We start from the raw sequence: 25,017 nt of genomic DNA on the forward strand, positions 1-25,017 counted from the left end.
AGTCAGAAGAGCATGTGACTCTTGATCTCAGAGTCACAGTTCGAGCCCCACGTTGGATGTAGAGATTACTTAAATAAATAAATAAGCTTAAAGACAAAAGGTACAAACTTCCAGTTATGTGATAAGTAAGTCCTAGGGATGTAATGTATAGTTTGATGACTATAGTTAACAATAGTGTATTGCATATTTGAAAGTTGCTAAATCACTAAATCGTAAAAATTCTCGTCTCACACACACACATTTGTAACTATGTGTACTGACAGATGTTGACTAAAACTTACTATGGTAGGGGCACCTTAGTGGATCAGTGGGTTGAGCATGTGACTCTTGATTTCAGCTCAGGTCATGATCCCAGGGTTATAGGATTGAGCCCTGCATTGGACTCTGTCCTGAGCATGGAGCCTGCTTAAGATTCTGTCTCTCTCTCTGTCCCTCTCCTTGGTTCATGCTCTAATATAAAAAATAATATAAATAAAATAATAAAGTAAAATAAAATAATCTTACTGTGGTAATTACTTTGCAATATTATGTTGTACACCTAAAACAAATACAGTGTTAAATGTCAATTATATCTCCATAAAAAGAATATAAAAAGGATGTCTTATTTAAATTGTAAAAAAAAAAAAACCCATGCAATAGTATATATAGGGTCATCGCATTCCATTTATATATATATATGAAAATAATAATATATATAATTATTACATTATATATTATAATTAATATATAATCATATAATTGATACATTATGTTATAATCATTATATAACAATATAATAAAATATAATATATTATATATTATATTAATATTATATAATATATAATACAACATATTATACATAATAAAATAAAATGATATATATAATTATTATATTATATGTTATATATGTTATAATTAATATATAATTATATGATTGATATATATTATAATTTTTACATATACATATAATAAAATATAATAAATATAATACATTATTATATTATATATTATTATATATACATACATATATATTATATGTGTATATAATATATTGCAATATTGCATATGCATACACATATGTGTATATATAATAAATTATATGTATATATAATTAATATATTATATCACTATTAATATATATGTATTATATTATATACTATATATTAATATGCATGTATTATATATGTCATATATAATATATTATATATTATACATATAATAATTCTATAATATAATATAATGTTATATATTAATTATAATATAATATATTACATATTAGTAATGCATTATAATTAATAATATAATCATTAATAATATATTACTATATATAATATTATTATTATAAATATGTATAATATAATATTTTATATATATTTTGGAGGGTGAGAAAATATATTTATATATTTAAATGTATAAATTCAAAAGATAGGGGCACCTGGCTGACTCTGTAAGAAAAGCATGGGATCTTGATATCTGGTTTGTGAGTTTGAGTTCCACGTGAGGTCTAGAGATTACTTTAAAATAAAATCTTTAAAAATATAATAAAATAAATTTTATTATATTTTTAAATTTATTCTTTTTAAAAAATTGTTTTTATTTTTAAATTTCTTTTTTAATGTTTATTTATTTTTGACAGAGAGAGACACAGAGCATGAGCGGGGGAGGGGCAGAGAGAGAGAGGGGGACACAGAAGCCCAAGCAGGCTCCAGGCCCCAAGCTGTCAGCACAGAGCCTGACTCGAACTCACAGACCGCGAGATCATGACCCGAGCCGAAGTCGGATGCTCAACTGACTGAGCCATCCAGGAGCCCAAAAATACTTCTCTCTCTCTTTTTTTTAAATGTTTTATTTATTTTTGAGAAAGAGAGAGACAGACTGTGAGCAGGGAGGGGCAGAGAGAGAGGAAGGCACAGAATCCGAAGCAGCCTCCAGGGTCTGAGCTGAAAAAAATTATTTTTAATGTTTATTTACTTTTGAGAGAGAGAGAAAGACAGAGTGTGAGTTGGGGAGGGGCAGAGAGAGAGAGGGCGACACAGAATCCCAAGGAGGCTCCAGGCTCTGAGCTGTCAGCACAGAGCCTGAGGCAGGGTTTGAACTGACAAACTGGGAGTTCATGACCTGAGCCAAAGACAGGCTCTTAGCTGACCGAGTCACCCAGGTGCGCCTTTTTAAATTTATTCTTGAGAGACAGAGAGCAGACATGCATGTGTGTGCGTGGGGGAGGGGCAGAGAGCGAGGGAAACAGATTTCCAAGCAGGATCCAAACAGTCTCCGAGCTTTCAGCACAGAGCCTTAGGTGGGGCTCTAACTCACAAACCGTGAGATCATGACCTGAGCTGAAATCACGAATAAGATGCTTAACCGACTGAGCCCCCCAAGTGCCCCCTGTTATTATTTTTTAAGGTTTTATTTTTAAGCAATCTCTATACCGCATAGGGCTGGAACCCACAACCCTGAGATCAAGCGTCGCGTGCGCCACTGACTGAGCCAGCCAGACACCCCTAAGCCTGTTACTTGTTTTTACAGTACAAAACATATAATATATTGGACTTTATTACCCAGAAATCCCCTGTGTTTGGTTGTCTATGATATACCAGTACTTACCAATAACAGCGTTTCATTTGAAGTGACTGATTTAATCATTTTTCCTGGTTTAACAGCAGAATATTATCTAACCACAAGCAGTGAATTCCTGCTGATTTATAATGTACAGAATACTGTGTTCGTGTGAATAAAACTATGTATTTTCCCTACAAAATCATTTTACAAGCACTTCCTATTAATTTCCCACACTAACCCTTGGAACACTGACATGAGAGACCCATTAAAATTGTAATGCCTGTGTGGGGTAGTGATGGAGTGAGTGCCAAGACCTTCAGAGAGGACCCAGGTCTCTGGAGGCAAGAGACAGGGGCAGGGTGTAGGCTGTAATGTAATGTCGGTCTCACACTCCTTGGGGAGGAAGTGCGCCAGGGGGTTGCACCCAAAGGCCTCTTCATCGCCCACGTGTGGGGATCAGGATACAGGGTGACTGTGCTTTTGGGTTCTGAGTAGGACTTGCCTGGGCTGTAACCCCTCTCCATCTCTTAAACTCTCAGGTCCTCAGTTTCCCCATCTCTAAACTGGGGGCCAGAACTGCTGTGAGGGTTGTGTGAGATGAAGAAGCATGGTTAGCCTGAGCGGAGGCACATGCCATTTAATTCGCATCCCAGGCCGCGCCTCTTCGAGCACCAAGAATTCCCAGAGCGGGTCCTTTCCCTGCCTCCGCCTCACGATCACCATGGGGGACCTCAATCGCTGTGTGGAGAAAGCCCCTAAGACTCCATCTACATTAGGTGAGGGCCTGTCACCCACCACGCAGCAGAGACCCATGACCTTCAGGACGTACTCCCCCGGGAACCTGTGACTGACGTGGTGGGTAGAGGTGCTGGCCTCAGAACTCGGCATGCGGCCCGCAAAAGGAGAGTATGGTTGTTGACTTCAACAACCTGAGGAATTACAGACAGAGGGACCGATGGGCCTGGCTTTCTCACCGGGGGCTCCAGCTAATGAAAAAGGAGGTTTTGGCACCACGAGCTTCCGGGGCACAGGCTCAGCCCTTGAGGGTTCTCAGGAGCTGCAGACCTGAGACCTGCTGCCTGCAGAAAGCTCCACAACCCCTTGTCCTGCACGGTGCTTCACACTGTGAAGGGGCCTCCCCCTGGTCCTGGGGACCCGGCAAGGGAACGAACAGTCCTTACTTAAAGTTTCAGATTTCAGTTTCCTCATCAGCAAAAATGGGATTCAATGGCACTGAGAGGATCAAGGGAGGATTTCAAAGGTACAAATGAGATTATGCATATTAACACAGTGCCGGCCCATCCGGTCTGACCCAATCACAGGAGATCCCTTCCCCACCAAGCAGCTTTTTTGAATACCCTCATCCCCAGCCTGGCTCTGCCCCGCCCCCCGTGGGGGAGGAGCCACCAGCCTTTGGTGGGCCGGGTCCTAGTAGCTCCACCCTCCTCGTGGGGTATATATGCAGAGGTAACACTCGAATGGCGCATTGGCTTCAGGCGTCCCTTAAGGAGACGGAGACGTATCTCGACAAGCCTTTACAAACCCTTTACAGACCCATCCAGAGTCGCCTGCTCCAGGTAAGCAGGGAGTTAAGCTGATATGGGGGCATGGGGACCGGGCTGGAGAGTAGTAAGAGCTGGAGTCCCCTGACCTCCTCTGTGCAGGGCCAGAAATCACACCTTGCAAGGGAACCTAATCTCTTGTTTGGCTTCTCTTAAAACACATCTCGTTTCTTAGGGTTTCCAGTTTTTCATTGAGCCTCATCCTACATCCCCTAAATGCTTGCTAACAATACAGATACTCACTTCCTGTCCTGTCCTATCCCATCCTAGAGGTCAAAAAAGAGACTAATATCTGTGTGTACAAAGTTCCCAGAGGTGCTGGTCTGAAGTCGCGTGTGGAATCCCTTCCAGGATCTCAGTGAGGGGTGGTTTGTGTGTAGGTGGGGAGTGGAGGGATGAGAGCTATGGGGCCAGGATCCCTGGTATTCAGGTCTTGTATAAACTTGATCTTCCTCAATCTAACCATTTGCTTGCTTACAGATGCTCAGAGAGTATAATCACTCTTGGGTGCCTGTTTGGAGGTTCTAGCAGGGGAGTGCAGCTACTGGTATACCCTTGACTGGAGAACGGTCCTCCTCTATTGGGGAAGGTTATCCTCTTAGACCGAGAGGGCAACTTCAGGAGGGACACTCATGGAGTGGTGAAGTAGGAAGGGGACCCCCACCTAGCCACCCCGATCAGCCAACCAACCCCGGCGATCAATGGGGTGATGGATGTTGCAGCCAGATCACCCTCATATCCAGAGTATAAGTACTCTTCCACTTCAAAGTCATTCAGTTTTTAAGGGAGACCTGGAAGCATGGCCAATTTTAGTCATTCAACAGCTTTTTTTTTTTTTTTTAATTTTTTTTTTCAACGTTTATTTATTTTTGGGACAGAGAGAGAGCATGAACGGGGGAGGGGCAGAGAGAGAGGGAGACACAGAATCAGAAACAGGCTCCAGGCTCTGAGCCATCAGCCCAGAGCCCGACGCGGGGCTCGAACTCACGGACCGCGAGATCGTGACCTGGCTGAAGTCGGACGCTTAACCGACTGCGCCACCCAGGCGCCTCGCAACAGCTTTAACCAAGAACTGAGGAGATACTTGGAGATACAGTCGTGGTGGGGATAGCATGGAGGTTATGGTTCTGTGGGGAATGCAGATCTCCAGAATCTGCTTAAATTTACAAGTCACATAGTTAAAGGGTAAATTCATGATGCTGTCTTTACTGTTCTGTGACATTGTCTTAGGAGAGATGACCCATGAACAAGTCAGGAAGGTTGGATCACAAGAGGAAGTGACCAATGAATGGAGAGCTGGTGGCAGCACAGCCGACAACTAAGGGATCTGTGTGTGCAAAGGTGCTGGGGCCACAAGGAATTCAACCTGCTAGAAAAGGGAGGGCAGGTGACAGCTACAGGAAGTTTGGTGCTAGGAGAAGCTGGAGCTGAGGGAGGAATGTGGCCCTCCAGGTGGGAGCAGCAGTCCTGTGGGAAAAGGTCTTGATTAGATCCGTGTGCGTGAAGACCAGATGGGTGGAGGGTCTAGTGGGTGCTGATGGACTCAGCAGTTAGACATGAGTGTGGACATATCCAGAAGGATGAGGTGTAGCTTTGGTGTAGACGGTTAGTGGTGACAACAGAAGGCATGTTCTTTGATGATAGGGTCCTAAGTATGGAAAGATCAGAGTATTATTAATTACCATTGGGCACCCTTTTTTTTTTTTTAATGTTTATTTATTTTGAGAGAGAGAGAGAGACAGAGAGTGTGAGCAGAGGAAGGACAGAGAGACATAGAATCCAAAGCAGGCTCCAGGCTCTGAGCTGTCGGCACCGAGCCCAATGTGGGACTCAAACTCATGAACTGTGAGATCAGGACCTGAACCAAAGTCAGATGCTCAACCAACTGCACCACCCAGGTGTCCCTGCAAAAGTTTTCTAAAGTGGTTGTACCAACTTACAGGCTCATAATTTGTGTATGAATGTTTTTATAATAGCACACATCACCAAGACTGTATATCTTAACACTTTGAAATTCATTTTGGGGTCCCTGGCGATCAAGCAAAGATTGTCTTTAACCTATCAGCACTAGAGGTGATTAAATCAATGGACGTTTTAAGGGGTATGCCATTCATGACTGTTTTAGTATATAACACTTCACTGATACCAATTTAAAGTTTAGAGTATTTCCCAGGATGCATCCTCTATGGGGTGTCCTTAACTCCACATTTTCCCCGCAATCCTGGGAGTTGGCTTCAGCCTATTAGCCTGCATTTCAATGTTAATTTATTTATTTACTTATTTATTTTGACAGAGAGAGAGAGTAGGGGAGGGGCAGAGAGAGAGGGAGACACAGTCTGAAGCATAACCTGTATTCCAGAATCAGTAACTGCATCTAAGGGAAAAATCCATGCCCTCTTCTGGGGATCTTGTTCCTACCAATCATCACTAGTTGGTAGTTCATCAGTGACTTTGGAGGGTCGTTGTGTATACATGTGTGTGTTTCTTACTATTTTCTCACATTGATTTCCTGATCTCCAATTTCATTCTGTGCATTTTGTCAAAATCACAGCTTTCTGACTTGGCAGGGTCCTCAGAGTAAATCTAATCCAGTCCAAACCACTTATGTACACAGTTTGTTGTATCCTGCAACTGAGAAGCTTAAGTGAAAAGCAAGTTTTGACATACTATGAGCTCAGTGGTGTGGTTTAAGAAACATCTGTGGTTTAAACCAAAATATACCAGGTTCCTTTATTGTATCTTTGATGATATTGAAATGATTGAAATTGGGATATTTATCCTTATTTACTTGATTCTCTTAGAGATGAGCATGTTATGTACTTCCTCCAGATCCCCCAGATAATGAGTAAGGGGAAATCCCACCCTGGGTGGGGGCTCAATTTTCAAAGCTTTTAACTTTCTGCAGTCCCATGCAGCCCCTCTGTGGTTGATGTGGGTGTAGGTGGAATCCTGGGGGTGGAGAGAAGAATTGATGGCTGCCTCAAATGTGGCAGTGGGCAAGGCCACCAAACAAATGGTAATTTTTGTTACATGAAACAATGTTTTCTCATCTCTAGGGATGAATCAGCACTTTTTTTTTTCAATATATGAAATTTATTGTCAAATTGGTTTCCATACAACACCCAGTGCTCATCCCAACAGGTGCCCTCCTCAATACCCATCACCCTCCCCTTCCTCCCACCCCCCATCAACCCTCAGTTTGTTCTCAGTTTTTAAGAGTCTCTTATGCTTTGGCTCTCTCCCACGAATCGGCACTTTAAAGTTGTGTCTGCCTTCTGCCCAAGAGAATTGCTGACCTTGGCTTCACATCCCCTGGGCTGCCGAGGACAGCTGGCTGCCCAGCTCGTCTGTGATCACCTGCAGGTGGTGAACAGAGCTCCTCTGGGCATCTACGACTGCACCTGAGGCCAGTGGCCTCCTGGGACAGCAAGGCTGCCCTCGTTTGACAAAAGGACATCCAGGACAGGAAAGGACAGTAAAATCTGAGGGTGTGTCTGCCTCTCACGGGAGGACTCCTGCAGGGCACCACCTCCAGAAGAGCCACGTCGGTCCAGAAAGACGTTTATCTCGGCCCAATGGCAGCGTCGTCAGCCCTGGCAGGACTCCAGGCACAAGCCAACTGCCCCATCTGTCTGGACTACCTGAGAGACCCCGTCACCACCGAATGTGGGCACAACTTCTGTCGCTGCTGCATCCGGCAATTCTGGGCTGATCTCAGCGACAGCTTCCCTTGCCCCGTCTGCCGCCACCCAGGCCGAGAGAGGCACTTGAGGAGCAACGCCCAGCTGGGAAGGGTGATCGACGTCGCCAAGCTCCTCCACATCAGCAGGAGCAAGAGGGAGAGGCAGGATGAGAGGCATCTGTGTGAGAAGCACAACCGGGTCCTGACCCTCTTCTGTGAGGAGGACCTACAGGTGTTGTGTCCCGCGTGCGTGCGGCCCCCTGACCACCAGGGCCACCGGGTGAGGCCCGCGGAGGAGGCCGCCTCCCAGCACAGGCAAAGGCTCGGCAGTTACGTGGAGCCCCTGAAGAGGCAGCTGGCAGTCGTGCGGCAGCTGGTAGCCACCCAAGACAGGAGACTCTTAGAGCTGGGAGAGCAGGTGCAATGCCAGAGACAGAAGTTAGCCTCTGAGTTTGAGCACCTGAACCGGTGTGTGGACCGGCAGCAAGAGGCAGTTCTGTCGAGGATGGCCGAAGAGGAGAAGGACATTCAGCAGAAACTCTGTGCAAACATAACGGCGTTTTCAGACCACGTTTCCACCCTCCGAGGTCTCCTGAAGGAGGTGGCCGAGAGGAGTGTGATGTCAGAGGTGAAACTGCTGACGGACCTGGGGGGTGTCTGTGGCCGGTGTGAGCACCAGGAGCCCCCAGCTCTCTACTCTTTCCAGTTAAGGAGAGAAGGCTGCAGTCTCCCCCCGCAGTACTTGGCTCTGCAGAAGATCATAGAGAGGTTCCGACGAGAAGTTACCCTGGATCCTGAAACAGCACATCCTCATCTGCTTGTGTCTGAGGATAGGACGTCTGTGACATTCGTGAGGGAAAGGCCAAGCGTCCCTCAGCATCCAAAGAGACTTCTGACGGATCCCGTCGTCCTGGGTTCCGAGGGCTTCGACGGGGGCCGACACTACTGGGAGGTGCAGCTGGGTGACAAGAGCGAGTGGGCCGTGGGGGTCTGTGAGGACCCCCTCTCCTGGAAGGGACGGCGGCCCCTGTCAGGACAGAACAGACGCTGGACAGTTCAGCTGCAGGATGGTGCCTATGTGGCACAAGGGGCTGTTCCTGTCACTCTTGTGTTGAAGGAAAAGCCCAGAGGGGTGGGCGTTTATCTGGACTGTGAGTTGGGGGAGATTTCCTTTTACAGTTTGAACGACAGGTCTCACATCCATTCGTTCACCGATGCGTTTTCTGAAGTACTAAAGCCTTACTTCTGTGTGGGGTGGGACCCTAAACCTCTTACCATCTGTGCAGTAAGGGATCTTGAAGGATGAATTGAGAGTGGGCTTCATTCTCTTTCTGTAATTTATGGACAGTACTTAGAATATTGGACAAGTATTAGTAAATCTGGTACCAAGGTTTGTTTTTTTTTAAATACTTTTATGACTTCAACACATTTTTTAATTTTGTTTTCTCTCTCTCTCTCTCTCTCTCTTTTTTTTTTTTTTTTCCACTTTGTTTCAATAGCAACAGAGATGTGGGAACTAACAGATGTGGAGATTAACTGTTTCTGGAATTCTAAGATCAGAGTGTATACATTGTAATTTTACAGCTCCAATAGATTTTTTGTATATGTATATTTACATATATTCCAAATTTTGTATACATTTATTATGTGGTGCTATACATAAGTACCTTTTATATTCCGGGCAGGAGAGAAGATAAAATTATAGGGAGATGACACTCAGTGGGTCTGTCTTGTTTCTGCATGGGAATTAGGAACTGATTGCTCCAAATTATACGTTCAGGGATGTTTTTATGGGGAACAGCCTTGGAAGATAGAGATGGTGTCTCTATCCAGACTTTTAGGACTCACTCCTCTCTCCCCCTTTTCCCTATACCTGGGAAAGCTGAAGAGAAAGCCCAAGTGCTCCATCCTTGGGTGCAGGTGGGAAGTTCAAACCAAGCAAGCCCCTCATAGTGCCAGAACCTTCACATCAGTGCCATCCAGTAACCACCATAAGAAACCCCTAAGCTAATCTTCCATTGCACCCTCAAGTCATATTGGACCTACTCGGGTAACCATCATGCTGTTCTCCCCTAAACCTAATTATATGAGTAATAAACTTCTTCAAATCTTTCTGCTGTGTGTGGCATCATCAGTCCCAACAGTGAACAAAATTTCGGTTGAGGGTCTACTCTGACTATACAACTTGGTGTTAACATTGGGTGTTCTGAGCAGACTTAGGGAGATGTTGAGCGACACCTTCAGGGAATTTTCTCCACTTTTTCTTTGGTGCTGCCGCCAAAGCAATCATGCACTTTGAGCGTTTATGCTTTTACTTGCAGATCAGCCCACCTTTAATGTTGTCTCTTCCAAGGAAAGGCTCTAGAGTTTAAGTCAAAAAGAAAGAAGGAAGGAAAAACTGGACTTAGGGAAAGGAACCAAAACACTAGAACGGAGGTTCATTCATAATTTGACCTAACTGACAAATCAAGAGTTAGTTACTGCAAGAATCTACAGAAGAAAAAGAATAAAAGGGTGAGATTCTATTTTGTGCTTCCTTAACTTAGATGCTGATTTAGTGGGATCCCACTAAATTCAGACATGGAACCCCCTATAACATTAGTGATGTTACTGAACATAAAATAGACGTCAAAGAGGTATGTCTCATCTTAGCTGTCAGAACAGTTGCCTGGCCTAAATTCCCTGTGGTCACAGCACACATTTTCCTAAAATGCCCAAGAGGAGGCAAAGATGAGATAATCCAGGGAGTAATAAATTAAAATTAAGTCAAATCACTGGCACTTACAAATTGGCTTTATAGAATGGACCCTAATAAATGCCCCCACCCATAGTTAAAATAGACAATATGACTAAATGTTAGTTAAAACTGGGCATTCAAGAACTGAAATACATTATTGAAGATCTATGTAGAGTAGATGTTATCCCTACTGCTTCTCTGTTTAACGGGGAAACTGCCTGTCTTAACTTAAAGAATGGATGGCATCTCACTACAACCTTAATGCTGTGGTCCCACCCAGTGTTGTCATAATTGCTGATTCCATCCAATCGACAACTGGTAAATACCTGGCTGTTACACATTTGGCCAATATATTAGGTTCAGGGTTTATTTCAACAGCTTCCCAGCCATAACTTTCACCTCCAAAGGGATTTCATATACCTCTATCCGGCAATTCTAGGTTACTCAACAGCTTTGCCTTGACATACAACTTTGAGGGCAAGATTTTTACTACATTCAACTTTCTCTAAGGTTATGATTTACACTTATGACATACTCCTCCTGAGACCTGTTGGACTACAACCTTGGTTAATCTCCTGAAAGTTACTTGTAACTGAGGTCACCTCTATCCCTGATGTTGCCAAGACGTAGCTATTGACCCTCTCAAAATGCACCACATGAAAACAAGCCCAACATCTTTTAGGCCTTTTTAGGTTCTGGAGGCAACTTATTCCTCATTTATAAATTTTGCTTAAGGCCATTTTTATTGTTACTTGCAAATCAGCCCACCTTTAAGGAGGCTGCTTCCAAAGAAGGCTGTAGAATCTGTCTACATAGGAATGTATTAGGCATTCCCATTAGTGCCCCCAGAAACTCCTTTCACTCTTCCTGGAGACTCTGGAGCAGTGTGACAGCCATAAGTTGCCCCTGGGCTCTCGATGCAGGATGCTTAGTTATATGCTGTAAACCATTGTTAGGCGCATTCAGATGATCTAGCTTTATGATGGTGTGAAAGCGATACACAGTCAATAGAAACTGTAGTTTAAATTTTGAATTTTGATCTTTTCCTGGGCTAGCAACTTGTGGTCTGACACTCTCTCCTGATGCTGGGCAGCAACCACAAGCTGCAGCTCCCAGTCAGCCACGTGCCCATGAGGATAAGAAAGCAATACATTTATAACCATTCTGTTTTTTGGTGCGCCTGGGTGGCTCAGTTGGTTAAGCGTCTGACTCCTGATTTTGGCTCTGGTCATGATCTCACTGTTCATGGGATCAAGCCAACAGTGCGGAGCCTACTTGGGATTCTCTCTCTACCTCCCTCCCTGCTCCTCCTCTGCTCATGCTCTCTTAATTTTTTTTTTTTTCAACGTTTTTAATTTTATTTTTGGGACAGAGAGTGACAGAGCATGAACGGGGGAGGGGCAGAGAGAGAGGGAGACACAGAATCGGAAACAGGCTCCAGGCTCCGAGCCATCAGCCCAGAGCCTGACGCGGGGCTCGAACTCACGAACCGTGAGATCGTGACCTGGCTGAAGTCGGACGCTTAACCGACTGTGCCACCCAGGCGCCCCGCTCATGCTCTCTTAAAATAAATAAACATTAAAAAAAAATTCTGGTTTTCACTTTCAGTACAGTATTCAATGAGATATTCTTTTTTTTTAAGAACTTTTTTAAAAATTTATTTTATTTTATCATTTTTTTAATTGTATTTGGTGAGATAGAGAGCATGAGTGAGCGAGGGGCAGAGAGAGAGAATCCCACCAGGGACAGAGAGTAAGAGAAAGAGAGGGGCTTGCGCTCATCACCTGAAGCAGGGCTTGAGCTCACCCAATTCAGGGCTCAAACTCATGAGCCGTGAGATCATGACCTGAGCCGAAGTCTGATGCTTAACTGACTGCGCCACTAGGGTGCCCCTGCAATGAGATATCCAACACTTTATTATAAAATAGGCTTTGTAATCTATAAAAGAGATGATTTTGTCATCTAGAAAACAGATGACTTTGTGGAATTGTAGGCTAATATAAGTGTTCTGAGCATATTTAACATAGACTAAGCTGTGGTATTTGGTAGGTTATTTTACAGTAGTATTACTTACAATATTTTCCATTTTTGATGGGTTTATTGAAAAATGACCCCATTGTGAGTCAAGGAAGCTTCATGCTGAGACCTCCTGGAAATAGAGGCTCTCACAGGCCCTAAACCTAAGCCTTCAATACCCACCTGCCCAATATGCCTTGAATCATGGGTGCAGCACCCCACTCATCCAGCATAGCTACTGAGGTCTTGATACAGGATGAGCTGGACTTGGGCCCTCTGGCATATGCCCCCTGCCCTCCCCATTCTAAATCTGTTGCCATATGCTATGAAGAAGGTACATGTAAGTGCATGGTTTGTTTATGTTTTTCAACTATCACAAGGCAGTCGGTTTCCATCCTTCTTTTTCTATAATTATCTATGTATTAGTCTGTTTGGGCTACTGTAACAAAATACTATAGACAGGATGGCTGAAACAATAAAACCGTATTCTCTCACAGTTCTTTATTTTCTCACCTGACTCTGACCGCAGCAATCCATAACATTTTATCATTCCCATTTCTCTTGGGGAACGCGAGGGTATCTATTCTAAAACCTGTGAAATTCTAAGTAAAACCTCTTATACGAATAAAAGAGTGCACTACTCGTTCTTCAAAATCTATCATAAATATAATCTATCACATTTGGCTTTGCATTGGAGAAGCAGTAAATGTTTAAAAAAAGAAAAAGGTAACCCAGTCTATGTAGGTGGATATGAAAAGTCTCTAGATATAAATGATGTGCAGAACATAGCACATTCATATTGCAAAAATAAATAAGATTTTCTGCTCTTTCATATGTGTATATAAATCGATGTTTCTGCAAAGATATAGGAGAAACTTAAGAATGGTAATACTTGAGATGTGTTAGGAACCCTGGTGGTCTGGGATAAGAGAACAATTTTGCTTTTTAGTGTTTTATTTTATTTTTTTTTATTTTAGAAGAGAGAATGCGTGCAAGTGGGGACAAGGTCAGAGGGAGAGAGAAAGAGAGAGAATCTTAAGCAGGCTCCATGCTCAGCACAGAGCATGACATAGGGCTCGATCCCATGACCCTGGATCATGACCTGAGCTGAAATCAAGAGTTGGATACTCAACTGACTGAGCCCAGGCACCTCTTATTTTATTTTTTTTAAGGTAGGCTTCATGCCCAGCACGGAGACCAGTGCAGGGCTTGAACTCACAACACTGAGATCAAGACCTGAGCTGAGATCAAGAGTCAGATGCTTAACTGACCGAACCGCCCAGATGCCCTGAGAGCAATTTGTTTTTTGGCATATTCTATTTAACAAGTAATTGTTTTTACTAAATTCATCTATATTTTTCACTTTAAAAAAGCAGACAACAAATAAATCTATTTGATGTTCATTGGAAAATTGCTGCTTTTAGTTTTGCTGCTTAAAGGAAAACCTTTATCTTATTCCTTGAATAGACAGCCATCCACACTGAGGAAATCTGCAAAACATATACTTTATATTGCTTCCAGTCTCTAGACTTGTTAGTTCTCTGATAGTGGCAGCTTGAGATGGGACCTTTGCATTTAGGGCCTCAAATGTTGTGAGAGTTCATGAAAAGTCTCATGTATGGGTTACTAAAAATGAGATGCCTAGTTGGGATTTATAACATCAGGATTAGAAATGCATATCTGACAGTTTTCAGCCTTTGTGTGCATAAAGTCACCAGGAGCAGTGGGTAGAACATATCAAGAGCTTTTTGTTTATTAAAAACCAAAACATTTTGCTATTAAGCACATAGGAAATCCTGGATCTATTCCCAACTCCATGCTGCTGTCTTGAATATCAATGCAGTATGATAGAGGATGTAACTGTCTAGTGGACCCTGAGCTGCCTGGAGGCCTTGAAATGAAGAACCAGAAAAGAGTCAACTGACAAAAGAGCCAGGGTAAAAAACTTGGGAATCACGCACTTCTGAGAGGACTGAGAGGAGGAAAAGTAACCTGTTAAACAGACTGATAAGCTGCAGTCTGAGACCACAGTGCAGGTTACAAGATCAATGCTCAGATGATCCCTCTCTCTCTGTCCCTCCCCTCCCCCCAAAAATAAAAATATACATTTAAAAATAAATAAGTAGGGGCGCCTTGGTGGCTCAATCGGTTAAGTGTCCCACTTTGGCTCAGATCATGATCTCATGGTTCGTGAGTTCAAGCCCCGCATCGGGCTTGGACAGCTTGGAGCCTCAGCCTGCTTCAGATTCTATTATTGCCTCTCCCCTGCTCATGCTCTGTCTCCCTCTCTCTCAAAAAATGAATAAACAGGGGCGCCTGGGTGGCTCAGTGGGTTAAGCGTCCGACTTCAGCTCAGGTCACGATCTCGCGGTCCGTGAGTTCAGGCCCCGCGTCCGGCTCTGGGCTGATGGCTCAGAGCCTGGAGGCTGCTTCAGATTCTGTCTCCCTCTCTCTCTGCCCCTTCCCCGTTCATGCTCTGTCTCTCTGTGTCTCAAAAATAAATAAAACGTTAAAAAATTAAAAAAAAAAAAGAAAGACACAAAGGGGGGAAAAAAAGAATAAACATTAAAAAAATTTTTTAATAAAAATAAAAATAATAAAATAATAAAAATAAAAATGTATACTGTAAGCCACAGGAGAACCACTAAAATGTTTTTTTCAAGGTATAGAATAATAATAAGTTAATAGAGGAGATAAAATGGAATCATAAAAAAAATGCTCAGCTTGAGTACCTGGCTGGCAAGGTCAGAAGAACATGTAACTCTTAATATTGAGGTTGTGAGTTCAAGCTCCACGTTGTGTGTAGAGATTACTTAAAAAAATAAAACTTAAAAAAATTGTTTTTAATTCTCATTTAAGCCCACAGAAAGTATGATACACAGTGTCAATGAAATATTTACCAGGCTAAACCCTAACATGGGCAATATAACAATCCTTAACAACTTTAAAGAGTAGAAATCACACAAATTACATTCTTTCTTGGACCATACAAAATAAACATAGAAGTCAATAACAGAAAGGTAACTGGAGAAGTCCCACGTTTCAAAATTTAAATAATATACTTGTAAATAATCCATGGGTCAAAGAGTAAATCTCATGGAAATTTAAAAAATACTTTGAAGTAAATGAAAATGAAATTACAATGTATTAATGTTTGTGGTATGTGGCTGAAGCAATATTTTAGGGAAATTTACAATATTAAGTGTATATATTAGAAAAAAATGGTCTAAAACCAGTAACCCAAGCTTTGCCCTAAGAAGGTAGAGATAAAAGAGCAAACTAAACCAAAAGCAAGCAGAATAATAACAATTATTATTTAAAACAATTTTTTTTTTAACATTTATTCAGTTTTGAGAGTGAGAGAGACAGAGCATGAGCAGGGGAGGGGCAGAGAGAGAGGGAGACACAGAATCGGAAGCAGGCTCCAGGCTCCCAGATGTCTGCACAGAGCCCGATGCGGGGCTCGAACTCACGAACCCCAAGATCATGACCTGAGCCGAAGTCGGATGCTCATCCGACTGAGCCACCCAGGCACCCCTATTATTTTTAATAATAGATCAATAAAGCTGAAAGGAGTCAATGAAAGTGAAAATTAGGAATAATGGAGAAAATCAACAAACCCAAAGCTGATTTTTTGAAAAGATAAAATCGAAAGGCACTGAGCGCTACCTGGCACAAACAGACCAATTTAGTTTGGGATTTCGAATGCGTGGTCTTTCCACTAGCCCACTGCCTTTCTTTGGGTGATGGGGAAGGTTTAAAAAGGGGACAATTGGGAATAAGCCTGATGATGTAGGGGACACGAGGAAAAGAATATTATAGAGATGATTTGGGGGGCACAACCTGGGTGGAGGAATGTTAAGTAACCCGAAACTGACAGGTGCAGGGCAGGGCAGGGATCCTGGAAGCACACTACTAATTTTTCAATCAGAAAAGTATTTTCTCACAGAAGTGATGTTATGTCTTTGAACTGTGGCTGGTTTTCTTGGCTAAGGAAGCCACCGAGCTTGGCTATAGAGACAAGGGGGAATGGCTCAGCTGTGACTGGCTTTAGGCTGAAGGATTCCCCTGATGGCCCGCTGCAATTGTTGTTAATGGGAAAAGGCTTCACTGTATCTCAGAAGCTACCACTTGTGGGATGTACCACTGAAAAGAAAAGCACTGAACTGCAAAGCAGTTTTGCTTTTTCGTCTTTTCTGCTCGGAATGAGATAGCAATGTTTTACTCACAAAGAAGAACCTCTATGACAAACCTAATATATGACCACTTCTTACCACCTCCATCACTACCTTCCTGGTTCAAGCACCGTTATCTCTCTTCTGCATTCCAGCATCCTCCTAATCTGTTGTCTTGATTCTAACCTTGCTCCCTCAGTCTATCCTCAACACAGCAGCCAGAGTGATCCTTTTATTTATTTCTTTATTTTTTTTAATTAATTTATTTATTTTGACAAAGAGAGAGTGATTGTGGGAGAGGCAGAGAGAGAGAGGGAGAGAGGGAATCCCAAGCAGACTTCACACCAAGAGTGCTGAACCTGGTGCGGGGCTCGAACCCACAAACTGGAGACCATGACCTGAGCTGAAACCAAGAGTCGGACCCTTAACAGACTGAGCCACCCAGATGCCCCAGAGTGATCCTTCTGAAATATGAATGTGCCACTTTTCTGCTCAATGACTTCCCTTCTCGTTCAGTGGCCCTTAGAATCATATCCCAGACAGCATACTATTTGTGCCCCTGCTGCTTCGGGATGTTACTTCCTGTTACTCTCCCAACTATTTACTGAACTCCTTGCTATTCCTACAGACTAGATCCCATCTTTCCTTATGACTTTGCACCTGTTATTCCTTCTGCCTGAAACATTCTGTAGCAGATTTCTGCACAACTTCTTCAATGCTTGCCTCACAGGCCAGTCTCTCAATAGGGCCTTCTCAACAACCCTGTTTAAAATTGCTATCCCCACCCCAACACCGTCTATCACAGTACCCTGTTTTGTTTTCCTGTACAGCAATTACTACTTATTTTTTCAATTAAGAAATTCCTTGCTAATCAGCTTGGTTGTAGTTGACAATTAGAAAAAGATGTTCCTTGGGGTGCCTGGGTGGCTCAGTTGGTTGAAGGGAACTGGCTCAGGTCATGATTGCACGGTTGGGGGTGAGATCAAACTCCCGAGTCGAGTGTGGAGCCTCATTAAGATTCTCTCCCTCTTCCTCTGCCCCTCCCCAACATGTGCACATGCACTCACTCTCTCTCAAAAATAAAATAAATAAAATAAAATACACCCATTTCAAAAAAGAAAGAAAAATACTTCCTTTCTGGTAAAGGAAAATGTCATATAGATCTTATTAACTGTAGAAATTACAGAATGGACAAATTGTGTTACAATCATACAATAAATACCATGCAGCAATGAAGAAAAAGCAACAGGGGAGCCTGGGTGGCTCAATTGGTTGAGTCACCCACTCGATTTCAGCTAAGGTCATGATCCCAGGGTTGTGTGATTGAGCCTTCTTTGGGCTCCGTGGTGAGGGTGAAGCCTGCTTGAGATTCTTTCTCTGTCTCCCTTTGCCCCTCTCCCCTGCTTGCATACTCTCTCTCTAAAAAAAAAAAAAAAAAAAAAAAAAGACAAAGTTGCATGTATCAGTATGTATTTTTAAGATATCTCTATACCAAAGGTGATACTCGAACTTACAACCCCAAGATAAAGAGTGGCACTCTCTACTGACTAAGCCAGCCAAGCGTCCTAGTATGGATGAATCTTAACAATGTTCAGAGAAAATAGCAAGTCATATAGAAATCTCTACTGTATGTTCTATTTATAAAGCTCAAATCAGACAAAATTAAACAATTTATTACAGATATGTAAGATAAAAACTACAAAGAAAAGCAAACAAGTGCTTCGATACAAAATTCAGTGTAGTGATTAGCCTTGGTTCCCGGGAGGAGATAGAATGCAATTGAGGAGGGGCTTTTAAGTTACAGGTATATTTTTTAAATTGAATGGTAGATACTTGAGTATATTACTCTTTTCCTTTAAACATATAAAGGAATACATCTACATTATTTACACAGATTTATTATCCACCACACATGTTATGAAAGGAGCTAAGCCAGTTTGGTTTTGCACAATTATTACTCTTCTCAAGAGATAACAGTATAACTGTCAATAGTGCTGGGTGTGTAAAGGCTAATAGTAATAAAAGCAAGTATCAATCAAAATTTTGTCCCACCTGTAGACACTTTTTGAAATAGTTATTTACTTAGCAGGTACACACTGGGCGTTCATATGGCCTTGCTGGTAAACTCAGCATTCCCAGCATTCCATCTGCTTAAGTGTTCTGATCTTGCACCAAAGGTTCACTTGAAGCAAACACAATTCTATAAAGGCAAGAATTCATCTAACATTATACTTATTGTGAGGACAAGGCTTGTTTTTATCAGGTAGAGGCTACAGGGTTTCCTAGACCTTAGTGTCCTATAAATGCAACAGTGTGGAGTGAGTGACTCAACTATTTCAGTCAATTCATATATATACACATATATGTTCAAAACCACTAATTTCACCAATATCACTCCATCCTTTATGTCCATTATAATCCATTCGTTTAAGTACAGCCTCAGAACTTAAGGGACATTAAGATAATTGAAGCTGGGGTGCCTGGGTGACTCGGTTGAGTGTCCAACTTTGGCTCAGGTCATGATCTTGTGTTCGTGGGTTCGAGCCACGCATCGGGCTCTGTGCTGACAGTTCAGAGCCTGGAGCCTGCTTTGGATTCTGTGTCTCCCTCCTCTCTTTGCTCCTCCCCTACTTGAGCTCTATCTCTCTCTGTCTCTCAAAAAATAAAATTAAAAAATAGTTAAAAAAAAAAAAAGATAACTGAAGCAATGTTGTAGCATTTGGAGTTTGAGTTTCCCATTAGATTGCCAGCCGACCATCCCTAGATGTGAATTCTTGATTAGGGAAACTGGCGAATTCTGTATACAGTATTGATTAAAAATCATGCTTATACAGAAACACTGTTCCTGCCGGTATATTTTAAAACACATTTCATACATCATAACAATATATTTCACAACAAAAAATGCTAAAAGTATGTAATGGTAGATTATTTCAAAATTAGAAACTGAGAAACTTTTGGTTGAATATCAGGATACACTATAGATACTTTCAGACTTGAAAGTCTCAAAAAACATATTTCCGAAGCACCACTATTAGGAAGCTATTGAAGGACCTCTCCAATGAAACAAGAAACCAAGCTCCTCATGGAAAATCCTATGGAAACAGAAAAAGCAACTCAAGAAATCCCGAGGGCATCCCCAAGATGCTATATGAGCAGCTGGCTTCGTGAACCTGCCTGCATTGGAGCAGGTTACAGGGCTCCTTGAGAATAGTTGGCAAGATCAAAGTGATAGAAAGCTAAATATGTTTACATTGGGAAATTTAGACAACTGCAGGGGCAGTTGGGGGATGAACTAAGGATAAGGACATGGGAAACAAAGGAAATGAGAAATATAAAACAACTATTAACTACAGAAAAACAAAGTTGTGGAAAAACAAAATGCGATCATTGCATAATACATGGCTCAGAGGTGAATGGTATTGACATAGCCAAAATACCATAAACATCAGAAAATAGTCTATACGAAATGAAGAATTCTATTAGGAGAAGACCATAGAATGAAAACCGCCGTACATTCTCATCTTCCAAAGTAGGAAGTTAAATGAAACTACCAAAAATGGAAAAATCCATAAGAATTACTATCAGCTTGTTATTTAGTAAGTATAAGCACCCAAAGAACAAGAGTTGAGAGTGGTTGCCCCCTAAGAAGCTGGCAACAATGGTTGTAAAGCAATCTTGTAAACAATGAATAACTGAAACATTAAAACTAGATTAAGCACCCAACTTTTGATTTCAGCTCAGGTCATAATGTCACAGTTACTGAGACTGAGCCCTGCATTGGGCTCTGTGCTGACAGCACGGAGCTTGCTTGGGACTCTCTCTCTCTCTCTCTCTCTCCCTCCCTCTCCCTCTCTGTCTGTCCCTTCTTTGTTTGCACACACTCTCTCTTTCTCTCAAAATAAACCAAAAAAAAAAAAAAAACCCACAAAAATTATACTTAAAAATGTCTGAGTTAAAACTCCCTCCCTAGAAATCAAATGAGCTATTCTTTTTATTTATTTATTTATTTTGAGAGAGAGTGAGCAGGGGAGGGGCAGAGAGGGAGAGAGAGAATCCCAGCAAGTTCTGTGCTGTCAGCATGAAGCCTGACATGGGGCTCAGACGTACAAACCGTGAGATCATCACCTGAGCCAAAATCGAGTCAGATACTTAACCAACTGAGCCACCCAGGCGCCCCTACATGAGCTATCGTTAACATACAAAATGCCTAGCTGCATTGAGTTTAATTCATATGAGCAAGGGCTGACTAAGCCTGTAGTCTTGGTATTATTGAGGCTGGCAGCTAGGAGCATTGTCTTTAATCAATCCTATAAGGTAGATTATTTTTCAGTTTTAAAGGTAAGGAAACTGGTTCCCAAACCTATCAAGTTCCAACAACCTCAAAACCCTTTTGCTGTATCTTGTACATGTGCTTCCTCCAGAGACTTATCAACTCTTCAGTGATATTTCGGAAGGCCCCTTCCAGTCCATGAATCCCACTTGTCCGGTAACTTACAAAATGTAATGGCCTCCTGGAACATGAAGCTTTTAAACCAGTGCAGGCCCCTCATTTTCCCAATGTCTTTACTCCCACCTGAACAATGTCACAGGGAACCCAAAAGTGCCCTGAGGCAGCTATGTTGACCACAGTGAGGGCTCCCATGGAAATAAATGAAGCTAGTTGCTGCAAACCTGCTTATTAACATTCATTATTCTTCTGAGTAATCTTGATGTCAAGTGTGCCCTATGGAAGTCATGTGAGTTAGAATGTTTAGTTTTACCCAAGGCACCCCACTGGTGGGTATTGTATGGCTTTTAAAGAAGAGTTAAATTGATGTAAAGGCATACATGGATTGGGCAACTCAATATAGGTGTCAATTCTCTCCAACTTGATGTTTAGTGCCAATGCAATTTCAAATAAAATCTCCAAGTTACAATGTTTAATTTGGCAAGCTGACTCTAAAATTTATATGAAAGAGGCCATGAGTTGTCAAGGTAAGCCTGAACAGATGATGAAAATTGTCACCAGATATCAAGAATGAGAGAGCTGTAAGACGTATGGTATTGATCCAAGGACAGACCAATAGACCAGTAGATCATATTAGATGTCAGATACAGGTGGCATTGCAAATCAGCTGGGTAAATGACAGACCTCTCAATAAATGGTGTGTGTCCATTGGTCATTCATACATTATGAATGAATGTATTGATCATTCATACAGTATGTACAACTAAATATATAGGCAAGCCCCATCCTATTCCCAAACACAGAATCAACTTCTAAGTAGATGATTAAAAGCACACAGAATACTGTAATGTTTCTGGAGTAGAAACATTTTTTAAATTTTTTTATTTATATTCAAGTTACTTAAGATACAGTGTAGTGTTGGCTTCAGGAGTAGAACCCAGTGATTCCTCTCTTACATAGGACACCCAGTGCTCATCCCAACAAGGACCCTCCTTAATGCCCATCACTCATTTAGTCCATCCCCCCACCCTTCCAGCAAGTTTGTACTTAAGAGCCTCTTCTGGTTTGCCTCCTGGAATAGAGGATTTCTTAAAGAATCCAAACCTCAAAAGGAAAGAATGATAAAATCAAATATATCAAACTTACCTTCTGTTCAAGACACCACAGTAAGAGTGAGATAAACTTTGAAGAACATACAGTGAACATAAATGCTACAGGATTAAAACCCAGAAAATATAAAGAGCTCTTATAAATCAATGAGACAGACTAATAGAAAAATGGGAGTGGAGGGGTAACCAGGTATTTTATAGGATAAACAGAAGTGATTATTAAGCTATAAAAATGTGGTCTATTATTAGAGATCATGGGAATTAAAACTGGAGATATTTAACATTTACAATTAGTGAAAATAAATGTAGTACTGTTGAAGCAGAGCAATGAAAACATTTATACACTGTAGTGTGAGTATAAATCGGCACAGCACTTTGGAAATTATGCATCTGGTTTCTCCGGGGAGGGACTTGCTAAACCTTCATCTTTATTGGATAATGTCAAATTATTTTCCATAGCAGCTGTTTGTGAAAGTTTCAAACTGAATGTCCATCAGAAGTAGAATGAAGTTCAACTTTAAGCAAAACATGTGAATCTCAAGAACATAATGTTGAATGAAAAAAATTCAACATGATCAGGGGGCCTGGGTGGCTCAGTCAGTTAAGCGTCCAATTTCAGCTCAGGTCATGATCTCACGGTTTATGTGTTCGAGCCCCGCGTCAGGCTCTGTGCTGACAGCTCAGAGCCTGGGGCCTGCTTTGGATTCTGTGTCTCCCCCTCTCTCTGCCCCTCCCGTGCTCATGCTCTGTCTCTCAGTAATAAACGTTAAAAAAAAAATTTTTTTTTAAAGAAATTCAACATGATGCATCATAAACTTTATGAAAAATTCAAAAACATTTGGAACTAAAGACTAAAGAATACACCTATCGTGATGGGCACTGAGTAATGTATGGAATTACTGAATCACCTAAAACCTAACACTGTATGTTAACTATATTATAATTAACTATGTTAATTGAAAAAACATGTGGAACTAAACATTTTGTTTAGAGATACATACACAGGAAAAAGTCCAGAAAACAATGGAATATCAAACTAAGAATAGTGGAAGGAACTAGATAGGACCAGGAAGTGAAGAGGCTGGGGTTGAGAAGGGGCACAAGGGGAACCTCATAGGTGATGCTAATGTTCTATTAAATTGGGTCATGGATACATGAGTGTTTTAGTTTCCATTATGGTGTATCGTCTATTTTGTTAAAAGTATCTACATAAACTAAATTATTTCAAAAGATATGACCTAAGTAAACATCTATCAGTGGGTAAATGATTAGATAATACTGAATTGACAGTATTTTTACTATTTAATACTGAATTGAAATTATTTTATGTAAATACTAGGAAGTATCAAAGTTAGGTTAAAAAAAAGTATAAAAATCAAGTGAGGAAATATGAGCAGTAAAATGATGGGTAATACCAATCATGAAATGTTAAGAATTACCATTCTGCTTGAGGTCTTAGTGCAATCAGGCAAGAAAAAGGAAAAGGACCTAGACTGTCAAGGAAGAAATAAAAATGTTTCTTTGAAGATGACAAAATCATCTTTGTAGAAAACCCAATGGACTCTATTTAGGGATAAATCTGACAAAAAGATGTTAAAAGTCATATACGGTATGGGGCGACTGGGTGGCTCAGTCAGTTAAGCGTCTGACTTCAGCTCTGGTCAGGATCTCACGGTTTGAGTTTGAGCCCCACATCAGGCTCTGTGCTGACAACTCAGAGCCTGGAGCCTGCTTTGGGATTCTGTGTCTCCCTCTCTCTATCCCTCCCCGACTAGTGCTCTGTCTCTCTCCATCTCTCAAAAATTAATCAATGTAAAAAAAAATTTTTTTTTAAATCATATATGCTTAAAACTACAAACGTTGCAGAGAGAAGTAAAAGAGCCAAATAAATTAGTTCATGGATCAGAAGCCTCAATATTGTGAAGATGTGGATTTTATCCAACTTGATCTAGATTCAACACAAATCCAAAGGCTCAGCAGTATTTTTTGCTGTTGTTGATACAAGCTCCAAATTTTACATATATTATCTACTTAAAGGTGTAATCTCCAGACTAGAAAAAGCCTAAGAAAGAAAACAGAACTAAATAAAAGGGATTCTGAGAAGAGAGGTCATTTTCCAAAATGAAGGATGGTAGTTGAACAGAACTACAGGGTACATTGTCCAAATGGAAACAGAGGGAAATGATTTATTGTGTGTATATGTAATTTAATAAGTATATGAGGTATGTATATGGTGGGGGCATCACCTCATTTTCCATAGTACTAAGTCAAGACTAACACACACACACACACACACACAAACCAAAACATGTTACAAGGAAATACTGAGGTAAACAGATGAAAGTTCAAAGTGGCTACCTTTATAGAGCACATGGTCCTGGCATGGTAATGGATGCTTTTCATAAAGGCTTATGTATTTTTTTATGGCAAAACATGTAGGCAACACAAAAAAAATTTATTGGACTTTTAATGACAATTACTAGACTTCTAAAGTAACATATTTTATAGGTATTTTATTAGAATTTCCAAACCATTCTCCAATTTGATCTCACAATTTATCTGTCAAGTAGGCATAACCAGACTTTTCCCTGTTTGTTTGTTTGTTTATCGAGACAGAGAGGGAGAGAATCCCAAGCAGGCTCCATGCTGTCGGCTCAGAGCCCAATGTGGGGCTCGATTCCACAAACTGCGAAATCATGACCTGAGCCAAAATCAAGAGTCAGATGCCCAACTGAATGAGCCACCCAG

The 25,017-nt window shown here is 41.5% G+C and overlaps 1 protein-coding gene across 1 annotated transcript; it reads left to right on the plus strand.

Moving 5' to 3' along the window:
* Nucleotides 1-7,675: 7,675 nt before the first annotated feature.
* Nucleotides 7,676-9,088, plus strand: LOC101082747 (putative tripartite motif-containing protein 75). Its single transcript, XM_003984903.2, has one exon. It carries the CDS (start codon nucleotides 7,676-7,678, stop codon nucleotides 9,086-9,088), a length of 1,413 nt encoding a protein of 470 aa, XP_003984952.2.
* Nucleotides 9,089-25,017: the final 15,929 nt, after the last annotated feature.

The sequence above is a fragment of the Felis catus genome, chromosome B1 (assembly GCF_018350175.1).
Source record: "Felis catus isolate Fca126 chromosome B1, F.catus_Fca126_mat1.0, whole genome shotgun sequence".
Lineage (NCBI taxonomy): Eukaryota > Metazoa > Chordata > Mammalia > Carnivora > Felidae > Felis > Felis catus.